Here is a 21,126-nt window from a genome sequence, read left to right as displayed (position 1 = left end):
TGGTAATTTTTTTTTTTAAATCAGTCATTTTTTACTCGTTTTTTTTACTTATTCACTCATTTTATGAAAATGTACCAAATTAAAAAGAAATTTTTACTAGTGCTATATCATATCTGGATTTGATGAAAGACACCAGCCTGAGATAAGAGCTGACACCTTCACAACAGTCCAGTTTTTGAGCCCCATAGGAAATTTCTTTAATCTTCACTAAGTCAATTCTTGATATAACCAATCATATACCAGGATATTATAAAAATATACCATATATTGGACACTCATGTCAGTACATTGCAGAAAATGTGTCTATTTACTGTGTAAAGTTTATTAACATTTGAATGAAACATTCTTATTTACACAGTTAAGTCTTGGGTGGTCAGGACAGCGAGGTGACATTGGAACCACCATTACGGATTTGGAAATGTGCAACGGCCCTTGGCATCCTGTCAGGGAGACAGCCCTCCTCAGGAGAATGTGGCAGCATTGGACAAGGTGAGCCAGAGTCTATACAGTTTGACTGGCTTGTTTTTTCTGTCTTCATTCTTCCTCGCTTTCATTTTCAGAATCTCCATTTAATTCTTTTTCACTGGCCACATCTCTGTCCTCACCATTTTCCTCATCTTTTTCTTCAGCATCTTCATCTTCCTCTTCATTCTCTTCATCAACATCTTCATCTTTCTCGCTTTCTTTCTCTTCGTCATCTTCATCCCAATTATCCTGGTAGAAATATTAAGCAAAGAAAAGTATTCATGAAGGCATCTTTCTTACAGAGTATGGGGGTTTTTATACCAGGAAGCAAATTACTCAATCACTTACATCAGACTCCTTATCTGCTATTTCATCATCAGATTCCTCTTCAGAAGATTCTGTGGGATGGAAAAAAATCCAGCCTTAATTTTGTGAACAAAGCAGAGGGCACAGCCCTAAAAAGTAAACACAAGCAGACTTCTAATTTTGGAAATATCATTTTCAGCAATCAACAATCTAAGCAACATTAAGTCTGTATTCTTATCTGCATAAAATCACAATTATTATATTAATTACTCATGATGTCACTGAGAGGCGTCTAGGGTCTTAAACGCTAGCAAACGGCCATCTAAGATGTAACAATTGGTCTCAACCCACACCTGGAGCAAAGGAAAATGAAGAACACCAATGACACAAGGTAAGTATGAGCCCAAGAGTCAGAATGGGCCACATAAATCAAGGTCTACATCAGCCCGAGGATGGTGCCTGGCTACAATAGATAACTGCCATGACAAGGAGCACAACAGAGAATCCCTGAAGGAGGAGAGCGGTGGGATGCAGACCCCAAATTCTAGTAAAAAGACCAGACTTAATGGCCTGACTGCGACCAGAGGGACCCCAGAGGTCATGGTCCCCAGACCTTCTGTTAGCCCAAGATAGGAACCATGCTCGAAGCCAACTCTTCAGACAGGAAATGGACTGGACTACAAGACCGAAAATGATACTGGTGAAGAATGGGCTTCTTGGATCAAGGAGACACATGAGACTATCTGGGTAGCTCCTTGTCTGGGGGAGAGATGTGAAGGCCGAGCGCAACAGAAGCTGGCTGAATGGACACAGAAACACAGGGTGGAGAGAAGGAATGTGCTGTCTCATTAGGGGGAGAGCAACTTATATAGCAAGGTATAATATATAAGGTTTTATATGAGAGACTGACGATTTGTAAACTTTCACTTAAAGCACAATAAAAATTTTAAAAAAGAGCTGAGAAGGACTAAGTACCAAAACTCTAAAAACAAAAAAACTCATTGCAAAAACTAAGCCATTTCTGGGTCACCACACAGACCCAACTGATGAGGAAAAACATCTACAGAAAAATGCTAGCTTGTAATTGTAGAAAAAATGGAAGAGTTGGCATTAATTTTTAACCCATAATGAAAGTACTGATTGTAGGAAGGCCATCAGTTGGCACTGAGGCTGTCAGATGAGCGGCTGTGGGAAACAAAACAGTCAAATAGCACAGCAAGGTTACTTTCTGCACACCAGGATAGAAATGTCTTAATGGCAGGAGAAGCCAGTCCTAGTATCATAAACAGAGGAACAAGTTGAATGTGGCTCTTAATGTGATGCAACATGAAAACACACCAGCACTGATGCATGTTTTTAAAATGCTCGACTTAAAATCTAATCAAGCCATTAGGCCTGATTTTCAGTTTAAGAAACTGTAGAGTTCAGAGAAACAAACTAAACACCAAGAGGAAGCAAGTAGACAGACCAGTAAAGTAGGGTAAGTAGATGGAACAGGCTGCCCCGTCTCTTCAGCAAGTCTGTGTCATGAAAAAAGGGGGCTTTTGAAGACTTAAAAAAGAGACTTAAGTGATACAGCAGCCAAATTCAATACCACGGACCAAGACTGGATCCCAGTTTGGACAAGGCAGCTTTAAAGAACATTTAGGGATAGCTGGGAAAGCTGAAGCTGGCCGGGACACTGGATGAAATTAGGGAATTAATTCTGTTACATGTGTTAATGCTCTCTAATTATGTTGACTATTGTTCCTAATTTTTAAGAGACAGAATACATAGTGAATTATTCAAGGGTGAAATATCAGTGCCTTTTAAAATGTAACAAGCATCTGTGTACCTGTTAACACCTACCTTTATCAGGTCTCAGCATTCTTCCTATATTTACTTTTTCTTAATAAATCATTACATATAGATGGAACTCTCTATATGCACCTCTACTAAGCCATTTTCCCAAAAGAAAGCACTGAGCTGAATTTATCCCACATATGCTGTTACACAATTGCAACGTATGTGTGTGTCTATGAATTACATATGCTTTGTTTTGCACGTTTTCAAACCAGTTACTCAAACTTCCTGGACTTACAACCACTATAAAAACCAAACTAAACCCACTGCCATCGAGTCGATTCCGACTCATAGCGACTCTATAGGACAGAGTAGGACTGCCCCATAGAGTTTCCAAGGAGCACCTGGCAGATTTGAGCTGCCAACCTCTTGATTAGCAGTCATAGCACTTAACCACTATACAACCACTATACCAAAATAAACCACACCGACTGCCGTCGAGTCAATTCCGACTCATAGCGACCCAACAGAACAGAGTAGAACTGCACCAGAGTTTCCAAAGAGCACCTGGCAGATCTGAACTGCCAACCTTTTGGTTAGCAGCCATAGCACTTAACCACTACGCCACCAGGGTTTCCCATAACCACTATAGACTCTTAAAAAACTGAGGGCTCCAAAGAGCTTCCATTTATGGGGGTAAATCTATCAGCATTTACCACACATTAAAAATTAAAACTGTAATTTAAAAAATTTTTTTCAATATTAAAAAATATTAATTTCTTTACAAACAGTACCAATCCATTAATGTAACATATTTTAGCAAAAAATTTTTTATAAAACAAAAAAATTTTGCTGAAAGAGCAGCACTGTTTTATATTTTTGCAAGTTTCTTTGTCTGACTTTAATTAGTTGGAAAACGGAGGAGGTCATGGAAAGAGCTCAGGGACCATTACGGGTCCTCAGACACACTCTGAGAACTCTTCAGGGAACACTCTGAGAAGTACCCCATGAAAGAAAGGATATTCACATTTTCAAATTTTCTGGAGGTTACTAATTGGCTCTCTAAAAAGAAAGTACACGTATACCCACAAGCAACAGGATTTCCTAGTTCTCCAAGCCTTGCCAACATTCGAGTATTTTCACTGTCTTTTGTGTTTTATCAAGAGTATGAAATATCATCTCACTCAGGTTTTAATTTACATTACCCCAGAGTGGTCATCTTTATATATTTATTAGTCACCTGGATTTCCTCCTCCAGGAAATAACTTATCTATCATATATTCATTTACTGTTACTGTTCTCTAATAACTTTCCTTTAATACACTCAGATTAATAATAGAAACAGAGATGTACAACGTAATAGATAATTTTTTTTCATATGAATTATCAGTTGTTCCAGCATTTACTGACAAGGTTAGCTTCCCCTCAATGGCATAAAACATGCCTTCAATGTCAAAACACCAAGACTTACACAAAGATTCAAGGGCTTTTCAGGAGTATCTGGTCTAATTGATTTGTCTCTTCTAGCACTTTAGCTTTTTAAGACTTGGTATCTGGTAGGGCAAGTTTCCCCACCTTGTTCATCTAAATCACAGCTATTCTGGGTCCCATGTGCTCTCAAAAAAACCCAAAATATTCAATTTATAAAATAATTTGGGGATAACTGGCAACTTTACAGTATGGAAACTTGAGTTTGTGATTGCTGGCCTATCAATAAACTTATTGCTTTATGTCCTTCAATTATGTTTTCTAATTTTCCCTATACAGGTTTTACTTCATTTTTTTAATATATATTCCTAGGAACTTCAGTTTTGACTGCTACTGTAAATAAGATCTTTCCTAATAAATTTTCTGACTAGTTATTTCTTGCAACCCTATATGACAAGAGAACTGCCCCCTAGGTTCTCCTAAGGTGCAATCTTTACAGGAGTAGATCGCCAGGTCTTTTCTCCCATGGAGTCACTGGTGGATTCGAACCACTGACTTCGGTTAACAGCCAAGCACTTAACCATTGCACCACCAGAGCTCCTTAACTATTTAAAAAAGAAAAAAAACCACGTTGCAGTCGAGTCGATTCCAACTCATAGCAACCCTATAGGAAAGAGCAGAACTGCCCCATAGGGTTTCTAAGGAGCTGGTGGTGGGTTTGAACTACTGACCTTTTGGTTAGCAGCTGTAGCTCTTAACCACTGCACCACCAGGGCTCCTTGAATAATTACTGCTGGGATATAATTAAGCTATTGATTTCTTTTTGTTTTTCTTGGTATCCATGAAAACTTGCTGACTTGGATACCCCTCATTATTATATGCGACTGCAGGTTCTGTTGTATTTTTATGTGGACAAACATAACACCTGCAAAATCCAATGTTCTAAAAAAATACAATGAGGTGTAAAAACAATAAAAAGTACACTATTGTCTTGTTACTGACTTTAGTAGGACTGCTTCTAAAACTTCATAATGTCTGATAAAGGTTTATTCAATTAAGAAAATTCTCTTAAATTCACAGGTTGCTCAGATTATTTCTGATGAATGAAGACTCAATGTTACTGAATTCTTTTTCTGTATCTACTAACGTAACAGTGTTCCCTGTTAATCTACTAAATGTGGTTAACTATGTAACGGTTTCCCGATGCTAAATCATCTTACAATCTTTAACTAAACTGTATTTGGAAATGCTGGATTATTTTATTTATACACTGTTAGATTTGATTTGCTATTTAAGATGTTTAAGGATGATCTAAAAATGTTTTCTTGACTGCCTTGGCTGGTTTTGTCAACGAGGCTAGGCTATGCTCATAAAACGTCTAAATATTTGCATATAACAAAGATGATTTAGTCTTTGAAAAAAAATTCTTTGAAGGCTTGATCAAATTCAACTGTAAAACCTCTGGGCCTGGTAGAGTTTTCCCAGAGACATTTTGATTAAATCAGTTTTAAAGCTATTGGTTTATTCAGGTTTCCCATTTCTTCTCTTTTTTAAGTCAATTTTGGTAATTAAGGTCTCCTAAGAAATCACCTACCATATCTAGGTTTGTTAATGGATTTGCATACAGTTTCTTGATAGTGTTCTATCTTAATCTCCTCCATGCCTAATGCTTTTTGATACTGTACTGTATCTATGCCAACTCTTTTTATTTGATTACAGGTTTTTGCCAATTTTGGCCACAAGTCTGTCTATTTAATTAGAGGTATACCAAGTTACGATCTCACTCATATTGAAATTTTCACAAAATGAAGAAAACAGAACTAAGCCAATGTGAAAAACTACATGTTCTCATCCTAGACCCCGCTCTACACCCAACCTTTACCTTCTTCATACACCAGTTTTGCATTCTGTCCAGGACAAGTCATTCCTTTTGTTTTTTCTGATGCTGTAACCTGAAGATAATAAAATACAATCATGAAGTACATTATATAAGTTTATCCCAAGCATCATGGCCACCACCACACCCACCAATCTCAACCTCTGCCACTGTAATGGACGGCCTTAATACAATGTGGATCAAATACAGGACAAAAAAACACCATCTTCAAATATAAGAATTTCTCTGTAAAAGTTAGGAAACCCTCTGAAGTGATTACAATTCCTTTCCAAGCCAAAATTTTAACTGTATAAGTATCTTGTAGCTTGTTTTCAAGGAGCCCTGGTAGTGCAGTAGTTAAAGCGCTCTGCTGCTCACCAAAAGCTCAGGAGCTCAAACTCACTAGCTGTTCTGCAGGAGAAATATGTGGAAGTCTGCTTCCATAAAGATTACACCCTTGGAAACCCCATGGGGCAGTTCCATCCTGTCCTACTAGGTCGCTGTGAGTCGGAAATGATTCAACTGCAGTGGGTCTGGTTTTGGTTTTAACATTTCACCATAACTCAACCAATCCTAACTGCCTTAACAGCTGAAATACCATGTGTTCAGAACCTGTGAATAAAAGGTGAAACGGACACAGCTAAGTATTCTTACTGTCAAATACATAGCATCTCCAAGGTAAAAAACAAATCATGATTCATCAATTTCTTTTATTGTGCTTTAAGTGAAAGTTTATAATCCAAGTTGGTTTCTCATATAAAAACTTATACACACGTTGTTATGTGGCCCTAGTTGCTTTCCCTACAAAGTGACAGCACACTCCTTCTCTCCATCCTGTATTTCCCGTGTCCATTCAACTAGCTCTTGACCCCCTCTGGCTTCTCGTCTTGCTTCCAGACAGGAGCTGCCCACATAGTGTCATGTGCCTACTTGAGCTAAGAAGCTTACTCCTCACCAGTATCATTTTATGTCTGATAGTCCAGATCTTTGTCTGAACAGTTGGCTTCAAGAATGGTTTTCGTTTCGGGCTAACATAGAGTCTGGGGGCCATGACCTCTGGGGTCCCTCCAGTCTCAGACCATTAAGTCTGGTCTTTTTACAAGAATTTGAGGTCTGCATCCCACTTTCCTCCTGTTCCATCAGGGATTCTCTGTTGTGCTCTGTCAGGGCAGTCGCTGGTGGTAGCCGGGCACATCTAGTTCTTTCAGTCTCAGGCTGACGGAGTCAGTCTCTGGTTTATGTGGCCCTTTCTTTATCTTGGGCTTGTATTTTCCTTGTGCCTTTGGTGTTCTTCATTCTCCTCTGCTCCAGGTGCCACTCACCAAAGTGGGATGCAGAACATGTGCTTAATACACATTGTTAGGCCAGTTGACCTAGATGTCCCCTGGAACCATGGTTCCTAGACTCCCATCCCTGCTACTCTGTCCCTTGAAGTGTTTGGTTGTATTCAGGAAACTTCTCAGCCTTTGGATTAGTCCAGTTGTGCTGACATCCCCTGTATTGTGTTGTCCTTCCCTTCACACCTAAAATAATTCTTGGTTTACTATCCAATTAGTGAATACCCTTCTCCCTCACTCCCTCGTAACAATCAAAGAATGTTTTCTTCTGTGTTTAAACCTTTTCTTCAGTTCTTATAATAGTGGTCTCATACAATGTTTGTCCTTTTGTGACTGACTAATTTCACTCAGAATAATACCTTCCAGATTCCTCAATGTTATGAGTTGTTTCACAGATTCCTCACTGTTCTTTATCGATGCGTAGTATTCCATTATGTGAATATACCATAATTTATTTATCCATTCATCCGTTGATGGGCACCTTGGTTGCTTCTATCTTTTTGCTATTGTAAACACTGCTGCAATGAACACGGGTGTGCATATATCTGTTCGTGTGGAGGCTCTTATTTCTCTAGGATATATTGCATGGAGTGGAACCGCTGGATCGTACGGTAGTTCTATTTCTAGCTTTCTAAGGAGCCCCAAATCGATTTCCAAAATGGCTGTAACATTTTACATTCCCACCAGTAGTGCATGAGTGTTCCAGTCTCTCCACAACCTCTCCAACATTTATCATTTTGTGTGTTTTGGATTAATGCCAGCCTTCTTGGGGTGACATGGTATCTCATTGTAGTTTTGATTTGCATTTCTCTAACGGCTAATGATCATGAGTATTTCATGCATCTGTTAGCCGCCTGAATGTCTTCTTTGGTGAAGTGTCTGTTCATATCCTTTACCCATTTTTAAACTGGATTATCTGTCTTTTTGTTGTTGAGTTTTTGCAGTATCGTGTAGATTTTAGAGGTAAGATGCTGGGATTAGTCATAGACAAATTTTTTTTCCCGGTCTGTAGGTTGTCTTTTTATTCTTTGGGTGAAGTCTTTGGATGAGCATAAATGTTTGATTTTTAGGAGCTCCCAGTTATCTAGTGTCTCCTCTGATTTACCAATTTGTTGCTGAAATAGGAAGCTTCAATGTTCAGGCAAAAGGTCCATTTTCCTCTCTCCATTCTGATCACATGCAAAAGTTTTAGCATAAAACAATTTGATTATTTACTCACCTGTGTGATTAGAAGGATGAGCTTTCCATGAAGGTGGGAGAGTTTCTGGAAAGTTCTGACTCTGCTGTCTAGTAATTGATAGAGTGTCCTCAGCTGGGATACCAGGTCAGGTAACTGGGGAAAAATTGACAAAGTTTGATACTATTATCACATTATATAGATCTGCAGACACACAAACCATGATCTGCTCTGCCTAGGTATTTCGCCACTGGACAGCATCTGCTCACAAATACTTCCAGTGGCAGCAGGTGGCTTGGAACACAACCTAGCAACATCTCAGACATTCCATGTCCTAACAGCGAAACAAACACAATATTGTTTTTAGAAAATCACAATGCAAGGTCGGGAGGGAGAAAACTGCAGATGGGACTATTCTGTATGGATCAAATTATTTCAGATAGGTCAATACAAAGAGGACACTAACGGGGGCTTCTTCTGAATCTAATCCTAACATGAGGCCCCAACAAGCTAGGGGAAGCTTTTTACTATCTATACCTTTAAAAGGCCAGAGACACAGTAGGATAAAGTACAAAGCTGAGATCAGAGAATTTTAAACATATTCTGTGAACGAACCCTCTGAACCATACTTAGAAATTAAAGCAGAAAATTATTTGTCCCTCCAGAGCTACAGAAAAAAAGGACTCTACTCTTTGCCTTTTAATTACCCTTTACTTGACCTCCCATCTCTGATAACTCAAGGTAAATAAGTGCTTCATTCAAATGTTAATAAACTTTACACAGTAAAGAACACAAAATGAATAATGATCACATTTCAATTTACATCATCTCCCTTGCATCCAAGCACATTCAGACAGTAAGTTCCAGGAAGATGGGGATGAGTATCTTGAATACTGCTTAAGCCCCTAATGCCTGGCTCAGAGATGGTACTTAGCTATCTGTATAAGAAAGGGAGAAACGAAGGAAGACATGAAGGAAAATCACTGTTTTCTAAAAAGAGAGAAATCGTGCTCCCTATACCACACTTCTTTGGTCTGTTTTGCCATGACCTTGAATGCTACACTACTACTACTCTGGTAGTTACATCTGAGGAGTTGATTCCAGAAAGGATCTCACTATAAGGCCTCTCAGGCCTCTTTTCACTTCCAAGCAAGTAACTGAGGCCACAAACTGAGCTCCCCTGTTCCCCGGCCAGAGTCTTACGGCCTGCTGCGTGCTGTGATTTTTCCATGCCCACCACCTTGCCATTTAGTCACTCCACTCACCTCTACCCCCAATCTTCATCAATCAACATTCCTGCAAGCTGAGAGACCCAACACCCACTCTTACACTCTCTTGTCTCTTCCCCATTCTAACATCTCTAACAGAGTTCTCTCCACACACACAAACTGCTAACCTCAAAGCAGGTTATCCAGTAATTTTCCCCATTTCAAACCACTGACAGCAAAAGGAGCCTGAGACAGAGAACAAGGGACAGTGACCAAGCAGGAGTGGGGTGAGAGTGTGTTAAAAAAGGAAGCACTATAGGTTAAACAGTAATTACAAATTTTTCAAAACTATCCACTATAACCTTTTAATAAAATCCATTGTGAGTGTTAGATAACCAAAAGAAGAAAAAACAAATTATATAATTTTATATCTAACTTAAAATATAACTGATGTAATGTGGCAAAGAACCCAACTCATACTGTGACATATAAATTCGTTTTTTTTTCCTGGTGTTACTTGAAGATTTTAGGCTCCATCGCTTCCGTTTGCATAGATAATTGACAGCAGACAGCCCCAACAAAATGCCAGGTACTAAATATTTAATTTAGATCATTTATGTATCCTCACAAGACACCTTTTATCCTCTTGGAACAAGGTATGAACATGATAGGCAAACATGTGAGCATATATATAAATTTAAGTTTTTATGGATCCCTGGTGAGGCAATGGTCAGGCACTCAGCTGCTAACCCAAAGGTCGGCAGTTCAAACCCACCAACTGCTCCACAGGAGAAAGATGTGGCCACTGGCTTCCATAAAGATTTATAGCCTTGGAAACCCTATCAGACAGTTCTACACCATCCGCAGGGCTGCTATGAGACGGAATCGATTCGATGGCAGTAGGTGAAGTTTTTAAAAGGAAGTAAAGGGATACTATAATATAAAGGCAACTTTGCTGTAAAGGTTATATGTATAAAAAGCATCTGAAGGGAAATATGGATGGTTTTGTTTAGCCATCAGTATAATCCTTACGAAAGTCAAACTATTCCTACTCAGCAACTATACTGAAAAGACTTACTGTGGATAGATATGATGCATGAACCGTTAACACACATTTTAGCCACTGAACCATTAAAAGAGCACTGAAAAAAAAAGGAAAAAATCCAAGTAAACTAGTGTTCACATATTCAAAATTAAATACAACTCAATTCAAAATCAGAAAAACTCTGATAGGCAAAGTGAATATCTAAAAATTGTATTCTGTTAAGATGATTATAATAAATTACTATGAACTTGACCACTCTTTCATTTTTCACTGAGTCTGTCTGAGATTTGTGTTATAATAATCTCTGGTGGCGGGGGGGCACAAAGCAATGGAAACAGGAAAAAATTCTTTCCTCTAAAACAATTCAAGACTAAAACCCACTCATTATTTTGTAATAAACTGGTAACGAGGCAGCAATATTTATCTAAACTGGGCTCAATCAATTTTACATTTTATTAAAGCCCATGTTTGAGCCTATCATCTATTCAACGACAGACACAAACAGTGAAGATTTCTACCCCGACACTAAAAGGTAAGTAAAAAAAAAAAAAAACAGATCAAAAATGTGTGAACTTGGCCTAAATCATGAATTCTTTAGCCTTCTTCCTTTGTGAGCGTCAAAGGCTAATTAATGAAGCTGATCAGGAAAAAAAATTTAGAAAGGACAAACCTGTATATTGTAGACATTGGTAATACTATACTACAAACTTAGGGTCTTATCAAATTACTAAGAAAAAAGACCCCAAAATTTTTGTGTTTTAGCTAAAATATTTTCTTATACTGTCTTAAGCAGATATCAGAGGTCAGCAAGTTCTATGACAACTTTTTATATCATGGTTAAGACTAAACCATTAAATTCACTTAAATAATAGTTGAAATATCTACATAGGAGTTTTCTAAAAGAAAAATGTTTATAATAAAATCTTAGGAATAAGAATCATTCACCTTAAAAAAGGTGAGGGAGCAAATAACATTGATACTTAAAGAGTGTTATTAGTTAGAATTGGGGCTACCCAGTATTGAATTTCATACAGTTTTTTAACAACAAACTCTCCTAGATTTTTAAGAACTATCAAGTCAAGCCGCCTAAACATCTCACCTGTTAGGATGTCCTTGCAGTCTCTTCGTCAGCTGAGGAGGAGAAAAGACCGTTAGCAAACAGCACTTTAGAAGCAACCAGTCACCATCAACTCCCAGGGGACACACATCCACAACAACACAGGAAAACAACTGTGTTAGGAAATCATTATTCCATTTAGTGGTGTATTTTCAACCAAAATAATATATTCTAGGAATACATTTCTATAGCAAGAGTAATTTTGCCTGGGAAAAAAAAAATCTAGCCTAGGATTTATATGAAATGTCCAGAATAGGCAAATTCACAGACAGGAAACAGATAAATGGTTGCAGGGGGGGTGAGAGGGAGATGGGGGAGTGACTGCTAATGGGTAAGGGATTTCTTTTCGGGGTGGTAATAAGCACAATTTCATGCACATACTAAAAAAACAATGAATTGTATGCTTTAAACGGGTAATTTTATGGTATGTGAATTGTACCTCAATTAAAAACATACACAGAAAATAATCTAAGCTAGGCAAAATTCATTTGAGTAAACAATATTCTAAAAACATAACTAGGGCTCTCCTAACACACGATAATAATTTTTTAAATATTAAGGTTCCCTCTATTAATAATGGTAAACCACCCACCTTAATACCAAAACTATGCTCATAAAACATAGTATTTTCAACAAGTATAATCTCCAATCACAAAGGGTCCGTTTTATCTTTAAGCCTAATTTTAACAACGTATACACACTCTTTTAGGGTAGCTTCTGTTAAACTGGAAACCCTGGTGGCGTAGTGGTTAAGTGCTATGGCTGCTAACCAAAGGGTCGGCAGTTCGAATCCGCCAGGCGCTCCTTGGAAACTCTATGGGGCAGTTCTACTCTGTCCTATATGGTCATTATGAGTCGGAATCGACTTGATGGCACTGGGTTTGGTTTTTGTTTTTTTTCTGTTAAATTATGCATGGACTTAAAAGGGATAAAGGAAAATTTTTTTTCTTAAGGTATGTAGCGATTATACAATTATTTGAATTCAACACATGACACACCCCAGTAAACGGTACCTTTACTGGATCTCAAATGCCTCCTGAGCCTAGCATTTGGTTTAGTTTCAGTTCTCCCTTGGTGCCCTTACAGGCTACCAATGACTATACACAGGCTTCCTGTGGCCTGGCACTCCCACTACCCTTTTCTTATCTAGCTGCTACCAACCCCTTTCATAACACCATTTAAAATAGTTACTTAAGCAAAGTCAGTTCAACCACTTGTCAGATAGTAAAAGTTACTCTTAAAGATGCCAGACATGATGCCACTACTAGATAATCTTAATGTCCTCTCCAATTCCATGGAGCCCTGGTGGTGTAGCTGTTAAAAGCTCAGTTGCTAACCAAAAGGTCAGAAGTTCAAATCCACCAGCCGCTCCTTGGAAACCTTGTGGGGCAGGTCTACTCTGTCCTATAGTGTCACTACAAGTCGGAATCAACTGGATGGCAATAGGTTTTTTGGTACATGGAGATTAAGAGCCCTTCTCGGGTTAAAAAAAGAATAAACACAAGTTAGGTTTTTACTTAGAAAAATAAAGGTAAATATTAACGTAACCACAAAGAGGTATAACAACTCCATAACTCAAAATAAAAACCAAGAAAAACGTAACGACTCAGCAAACATAAAGTCAAATACTATGAAAATGAGGAACACACGATTTACAAAGAAAAACGTCTCAGCACAAAAAAGTGGAAAAATGAAATTGTCAACAACACACATAAAAAGGCATCAAAATGACAACACTACTAAACACATACTTATCTATAATTACGCTGAATGTAAATGGACTAAATGCACCAATAAAGAGACAGAGAGTCTCAGACTGGATAAAGAAACACGATCCGTCTATATGCTGCCTACAAGAGACACACCTTAGACTTAGAGACACAAACAAACTAAAACTCAAAGGATGGAAAAAAATATATCAAGCAAACAATAAGCAAAAAAGAAGAGGAGTAGCAATATGAATTTCTGACAAAATAGACTTTAAACTTAAATCCACCACAAAGGATAAAGAAGGACACTACGTAATGATAAAAGGGACAATTGACCAGGAAGATATAATCATATTAAATATTTATGCACCCAATGACAGGGCTGCAAGATACATAAATCAAATTTTAACAGAACTGAAAAGTGAGATAGACACCGCCACAATTATAGTAGGACACTTCAACACACCACTTTCAGAGAAGGAAGGACATCCAGTAAGAAGCTCAAGAGAGACACGGAAGACCTAACTACAACAATCAACCAACTTGACCTCATTGACTTATACAGAAATCTCCACCCAACTAATGCAAAGTATACTTTTTGTTCTAGTGCACATGGCACATTCTCTAGAATAGACCACATATTAGGTCATAAAACAAACCTTTGCAGAATCCAAAACCTCAAAATATTACAAAGCATCTTCTCAGACCACAAGGCCATAAAAGTGGAAATCAACAACAGAAAAATTAGGGAAAAGAGATCAAATACTTGGAAACTGAACAACACCCACCTGAAAAAAGACTAGGTTATGGAAGACATCAAGGAGGGAATAAGGAAATTCATAGAATGCAACGAGAATGAAAATACTTCCTATCAAAACCTCCGGGACACAGCAAAAGCAGTGCTCAGAGGCCAATTTATATCAATAAATGCACATATACAAAAAGAAGAAAGAGCCAAAATCAGAGAAATGTCCCTACACCTTGAACAAATAGAAAGTGAGCAACAAAAGAATCCATCAGGCACCAGAAGAAAACATACAATCAAAATTAGAGCTGAACTAAATGAATTAGGGAACAGAAAAACAATTGTAAAAGCTGGTTCTTTGAAAAAAATAACAAAATTGATAAACCATTGCCCAGACTGACTAAAGAAATACAGGAAAGGAAACAAATAACCTGAGTAAGAAACGAGATGGGCCACATCACAACAGACCCAACTGAAATTAAAAAAATCATATCAGATTATTATAAAAAATTGTACTCTAACAAATTTGCAAACCTAGAAGAAATGGATGAATTCCTAGAAAAACACTACCTACCTAAACTAACACAATCAGAAGTAGAAAAGCTAAATAGACCCATAACAAAAAAAAAGAGATTGAAACGGTAATCAAAAAACTCCCAACAAAAAATAGCCCTGGCCCGGATGGCTTTACTGCAGAGTTCTACCAAACTTTCAGAGAGGAGTTAACACCACTACTACTAAAGGTATTTCAAAGCATAGAAAATGACTGAATACTACCTAACTCATTCTATGAAGCCACCATTTCCCTGATACCAAAACGAGGTAAAGACTTCACAAAAAAACAAAATTACAGACCTATATCCCTCATGAACATAGATGCAAAAATCCTCAACAAAATTCTAGCCAATAGAATTCAACAACATATCAAAGAATTAATCCACCATGACCAAGTGGGATTTATACCAGGTATGCAAGGCTGGTTTAATATCAGAAAAACCATTAATGTAATCCACCATATAAATAAAACAAAACACAAAAACCACATGTTCTTATCAATTGATGCAGAAAAGGCATTTGACAAAGTCCAACACCCATTTATGATAAAAACGCTCTCCAAAATAGGAATTGAAGGAAAATTCCTCAGCATAATAATTTTTTTTTTTACACAAAGCCAACAGCCAACATCACTCTAAATGGAGAGAGCCTGAAAGCATTTCCCTTGAGAATGGGAACCAGATAAGGATGCCCTTTATCACCGCTCTTATTCAACATTGTGCTAGAGGTCCTAGACAGAGCAATTAGGCTAGACAAAGAAATAAAGGGCATCTGGATTGGCAAGGAGGAAGTAAAATTATCTCTATTTGCAGATGACATGATCTTATAAACAGAAAACCCTAAGGAATCCTCCAGAAAACTACTGAAACTAATAGAAGAGTTTGGCAAAGTCTCAGGTTATAAGATAAACATACAAAAATCACTTGGAATCCTCTACATCAACAAAAAGAACATCGAAGAGGAAATCGCCAAATCAACACCATTCACAGTAGCCCCCAAGAAGATAAAATACTTAGGAATAAATCTTACCAAGGATGTAAAAGACCTATACAAAGAAAACTACAAAGTACTACTACAAGAAACTAAAAAGAACCTACTTAAGTGGAAAAACATACCTTGCTCATGGATAGGACGACTTAACATAGTAAAGATGTCTATGCTACCAAAAGCCATCTATACATACAATGCACTTCCGATCCAAATTCCAATGACATTTTTTAATGTGATGGAGAAACAAATCACCAACTTCATATGGAAGGGAAAGAAGCCCCGGATAAGCAAAGCATTACTGAAAAAGAAGAAGAAAGTGCGAGGCCTCACTCTACCTGATTTCAGAACCTATTATACAGCCACAGTAGTCAAAATAGCCTGGTACTGGTACAACAACAGACACATAGACCAACGGAACAGAATTGAGAACCCAGATATAAATCCATCCACATATGAGCAGCTGATATTTGACAAAGGCCCAGTGTCAGTTAATTGGGGAAAAGATAGTCTTTTTAACAAATGGTGCTGGCATAACTGGATATCCATTTGCAAAAAAATGAAACAGGACCCATACCTCACACCATGCACAAAAACTAACTCCAAGTGGATCAAAGACCTAAACACAAAGACTAAAACAATAAAGATCATGCAAGAAAAAATAGGGACAACGTTAGGAGCCCTAATACAAGGCATTAACAGAATACAAAACATTACCAAAAATGATGAAGAGAAACCAGATAACTGGGAGCTCCTAAAAATCAAACACCTATGCTCATCTAAAGACTTCACCAAAAGAGTAAAAAGACCACCTACTGACTGGGAAAGAATTTTCAGCTATGACATCTCCGACCAGCGCCTGATCTCTAAAATCTATACGATTCTGTCAAAACTCAACCAAAAAAGACAAGCAACCCAATCAAGAAGTGGGCAAAGGATATGAACACGCACTTCACTAAAGAAGATATTCAGGCAGCTAACAGATACATGACAAAATGCTCTCGATCATTAGCCATTAGAGAAATGCAGATTAAAACTACGATGAGATTCCATCTCACTCCAACAAGGCTGGCATTAATCCAAAAAACACAAAATAATAAATGCTGGAGAGGCTGCGGAGAGATTGGAACTCTTATACACTGCTGGTGGGAATGTCAAATGGTACAACCACTTTGGAAATCTATCTGGCGCTATCTTAAACAGTTAGAAATAGAACTATCATACAACCCAGAAATCCCACTCCTCGGAATATACCCTAGAGAAATAAGAGCCTTTACACGAACAGATATATGCACACCCATGTTTACTGCAGCTCTGTTTACAATAGCAAAAAGCTGGAAGCAACCAAGGTGTCCATCAACGGATGAATGGATGAATAAATTGTGGTATATTCACACAATGGAACACTACGCATCGATAAAGAACAGTGACGAATCTGTGAAACATTTCATAACACGGAGGAACCTGGAAGGCATTATGCTGAGCGAAATTAGTCAGAGGCAAAAGGACAAATATTGTATAAGACCACTATTATAAGTTCTTGAGAAATAGTATAAACTGAGAAGAACACATACTTTTGTGGTTATGAGGGGGGAAGCGAGGGAGGGTGAGAGAGGGTTTTTTACTGATGAGTTAGTAGATAAGAAGTACTTTAGGTGAAGGGAAGGGCAATACTCAATACATGGAAGGTCAGCTCAACTGGACTGGACCAAAAGCAAAGAAGTTTCCGGGATAAACTGAATACTTCAAAGGTCAGTGGAGCAAGGGCGGGGGTTTGGGAACCATGGTTTAAAGGAACTTCTAAGTCAATTGGCAAAATAATTCTATTATGAAAACATTCTGCATCCCACTTTGAAATGTGGCGTCTGGGGTCTTAAATGCTAACAAGCAGCCATCTAAGACGCATCAATTGGTCTCAACCCACCTGGAGCAAAGGAGAATGAAGAACACCAAGGTCACACGATAACTAAGAGCCCAAGAGACAGAAAGGGCCACATGAACCAGAGACCTACATCATCCTGAGACCAGAAGAACTAGTTGGTGCCCAGCCACAACCGATGACTGCCCTGACAGGGAGCACAACAGAGAACCCCTGAGGGAGCAGGAGATCAGTGGGATGCAGACCCCAAATTCGCACAAAAAGACCATACTTAATGGTCTGACTGAGACTAGAGGAATCCTGGCGGTCATGGTCCCCAAACCTTCTGCTGGCCCAGGACAGGAACCATTCCCGAAGACAACTCATCAGACATGAAAGGGACTGGACAGTGGGTAGGAGAGAGATGCTGATGAAGAGTGAGCTATCTGTATCAGGTGGACACTTGAGGCTGTGTTGGCATCTCCTGTCTGGAGGTGGGATGGGAGGATGGCGAGAGTTGGAAGCTGGCAAAATTGTCACGAAAGGAGAGACTGGAAGGGCTGACTCATTAGGGGGAGAGCAAGTGGGAGTACGGAGTAAGGTGTATATAAACTTATATGTGACAGTTTGACTTGATTTGTAAACGTTCACTTGAAGCTCAATAAAAGTTACTAAAAAAAAAGAATAAGCAAAGCACACAAAAGAACTTTTCACGTTAGGTCAGGGTACTTTGCAGGACATAATGAGAAAAACCAACATGAAAATCTGGGTTCTACACTGGGATTTCTGGAACAATCGTCCTCGTGAAGATGACATCCTGCACGTAAAGCACTCTATGGCTCACTTTAATACTCCAAGTGCCTTTCAGGGAAACTCACACATACTAGTGGAATAAAAATAAAATGCCAAAGTCATTTATTTAAAATAAAAAATATGCCAATGACATTTCCTTTCACTGCCTAAGGAATTCATCAACTTACTATTCTTTCTAAAGTACTTACAAGTTCTTCCCAGTTATTCACTCTCTAAATGCCATGCTACTTACATATTATAAATCCAATTCTCTAAAATACTGAATTTTCTTCTACATATATAGTATTAGAACTTCAAAATGAAAAAAGCAGTTACCTCTTGCAACAAGGGAATAACAGCATGCAAGGGCATCCTTAACACGGTCTTCTTTATTAGGTTTACATTCCTAGTTTGCAGTACTTTCTGCAGGAAAATAAAAGAAGTATAAAGATGGGCATACTCGGAAGCTAATGATATCACAAGGAAAAATGTCTGTAAAAATGGTTAAAGAGACCAAGACAATAAAACTACCAACTCGATTTTAGCCAGCAAAAGTGGGAGGGACTGAATCTGAGTGGACAATGTTATGCCTTATGGTACGGCCTTCAGTTATAAAAAATTTACTTCAATAAACAGGTTTCTTCTCTATAAATTCTAATGTTTTATGAACCAAAATTTTGTTCAAAACACAAAAGAACACCTCCAGACATTTAAGTACAGATACATACACTTTAGAAAACTGAAGTTTCCAAATCTTCGTTTTATGACATTAGAGACAAGTATGGGGCAAACACATACTTAAAAAACAACAAACCTTTTAAAACAAAGCGTCACCTTTTTGACAAAATTTTAAACCATTCAAAAGACCATACAGTCAAAGTCTGAATCAAAACTGCTTTGCCTTTAGGGGAGAATCTATGAGGGAAACGCAGGGTCAAGCCCAGGTTAGAAAAATGGAGGCAAAGCAGATGAGTCCTGATCCTGACACTTTGGACCTGCATCTCCCTGTAGTGGCTGCTCAACTTCTCCAGATCCTAGATGTTTCATCTACAGGACAGGGTACAAAACAGGAACCCCTTCAGGTCTCAAAAATCCTGATCCCCCATCTCTTTCCTCTTAAATACTTTTAAATATTCTTCCAAAATGTTTTGTTCCTAGAGGGACTCCCCTGATGGTGAATGTTTTGTTTTGGTTGTTGGTGTAAGACAGAACAGGACACAAGCACCAGATTGCTGAAGGGCAAAAATACAGAGTTAGTTTCTAACCTATCCTTTCACAATTCCCTATAGCTTTCATTTGCTTATAAAAATATCTTTACACTAATACTCTCCCAAAAAATCAAGTACTATTTAAGAAGTATCACTTATATAGTTAGGAAGTACATAGTTTCTTAAGCAAAAAAAAAAAAAAAAATTATACACAATTACTGGGAAACTGGGAGATGGACTATTTTAATTTGATAGCCTCAATTAACCTAAGTTTTTCATTTTCAAATAATCAGAACACAAGATGCAACGCAAAATATGCTAATCATAACTTTAAAAATTCAGAAGGTGTTTGAGAATATTAAATATTCCTCAAATCCTCTTTATCATATCAGTTATCATAAAATTCCAATGATGTAGAAGCTATAGGAAATATTCCATCTTAACTAGTCTACAAATTACTTTGAGATACGACATGTGCACCCCATCACGAGGCTTCGCTGTCTTACATGGGCAAGTAGAGTAGCAGCATTTTGGGCCAATGAATACAATCTTAAACTTGTTGCTACCCATTATTTACACCAAAAGCTTGGTTAAGAAATATGAGGAGGACTGAAGGTTTAAAAGATGTTTATTCTGTGAAACCTTCTAATACTCTAAAAGTAATGATACAATTTGTCATCTAAACTGGGTCACTTCTGAGAATGAAAGCAATCCTGTTAATAACTACACTAAGATAGCAGGTGAAAAAAAGGACAGGCAAATAAGAATACACGTGGTCTGGCTATTCAAAAGTTATTCCAAACTGGAGGGCAGAATAATTTTTAACAAGTTTTCGGGTAATTCTTATGCCCACTAAAGACTGAGGCTCTTTGGTAACAACTTTCAAATTTTAAAATTAAAACAAAGGTTACCCCAAACCAGCAGCACTGCTTGAATTTTGTTGAGGACATATTTAAAGAAATTCTATAAGCCACAGTTATAACTACCAAGAAGATAATGCTGAGAATGGGTTTTTTTCTTTTACAACTTTATTGCAGTTTAACTGAAACATAATAAACAGCACACTGGTGGCGTAATGGTTAAGTGCTACAGCTGCTAACCAGTAGGTCGGCGGTTCAGATCCACCAGGCGCTCCTTGGAAACTCTATGGGGCAGTTCTACTCTGTCCTGTAGGGTCACTATGAGTCGGAATCGACTCAACAGCACTGTGTTTGCTTTTTGGTTTTTTTTTTTTTTTTGTAAAGTGCACAGTTTGATCAGCCTGGCATACATATACATCCAAGAAACAAACACTACTATAAAAATAAGCGTTCCATTACACTTAAGTCTCCTTAGTCCCCTTTACAATTCATCTCTCCTTCTACCCTCCATCCCCAGGCAACCACTGAACTATATGCTGGCTTGCATTTTCTAGAATTTTTAAATAAATGGAATCATATAGCATGTACGTTTTTTTGTCTGGTTTCTTTCTCACAGAATTATAATTCTGGGATTCATCTATGTTATTGGTGTATCAAAAATCCATTCCTTA

The 21,126-nt window shown here is 37.9% G+C and overlaps 1 protein-coding gene across 1 annotated transcript in view; it reads right to left on the bottom strand.

The window, feature by feature from the left end:
* Positions 1-306: 306 nt before the first annotated feature.
* The window catches only part of WDR43 (WD repeat domain 43), a 58,324-nt gene continuing 37,504 nt past the window's right edge, over positions 307-21,126 (bottom strand). The window contains exons 12-18 of the mRNA XM_064295176.1: positions 18,724-18,810; positions 11,724-11,755; positions 10,658-10,721; positions 8,414-8,527; positions 5,864-5,933; positions 814-863; positions 307-714 (exon numbers count right to left, since the gene is read on the bottom strand). Coding sequence (XP_064151246.1) covers positions 535-714; positions 814-863; positions 5,864-5,933; positions 8,414-8,527; positions 10,658-10,721; positions 11,724-11,755; positions 18,724-18,810 — 597 coding nt within the window. The 3' untranslated portion in view covers positions 307-534. The remainder of the gene's footprint in view (positions 715-813; positions 864-5,863; positions 5,934-8,413; positions 8,528-10,657; positions 10,722-11,723; positions 11,756-18,723; positions 18,811-21,126) is intronic.

The sequence above is a fragment of the Loxodonta africana genome, chromosome 12 (genome assembly GCF_030014295.1).
Source record: "Loxodonta africana isolate mLoxAfr1 chromosome 12, mLoxAfr1.hap2, whole genome shotgun sequence".
In the NCBI taxonomy this organism is placed as follows: Eukaryota; Metazoa; Chordata; class Mammalia; order Proboscidea; family Elephantidae; genus Loxodonta; species Loxodonta africana.
Note: the sequence above shows the minus strand (reverse complement) of the source record. Positions and strands in the feature narration are given on the sequence as shown.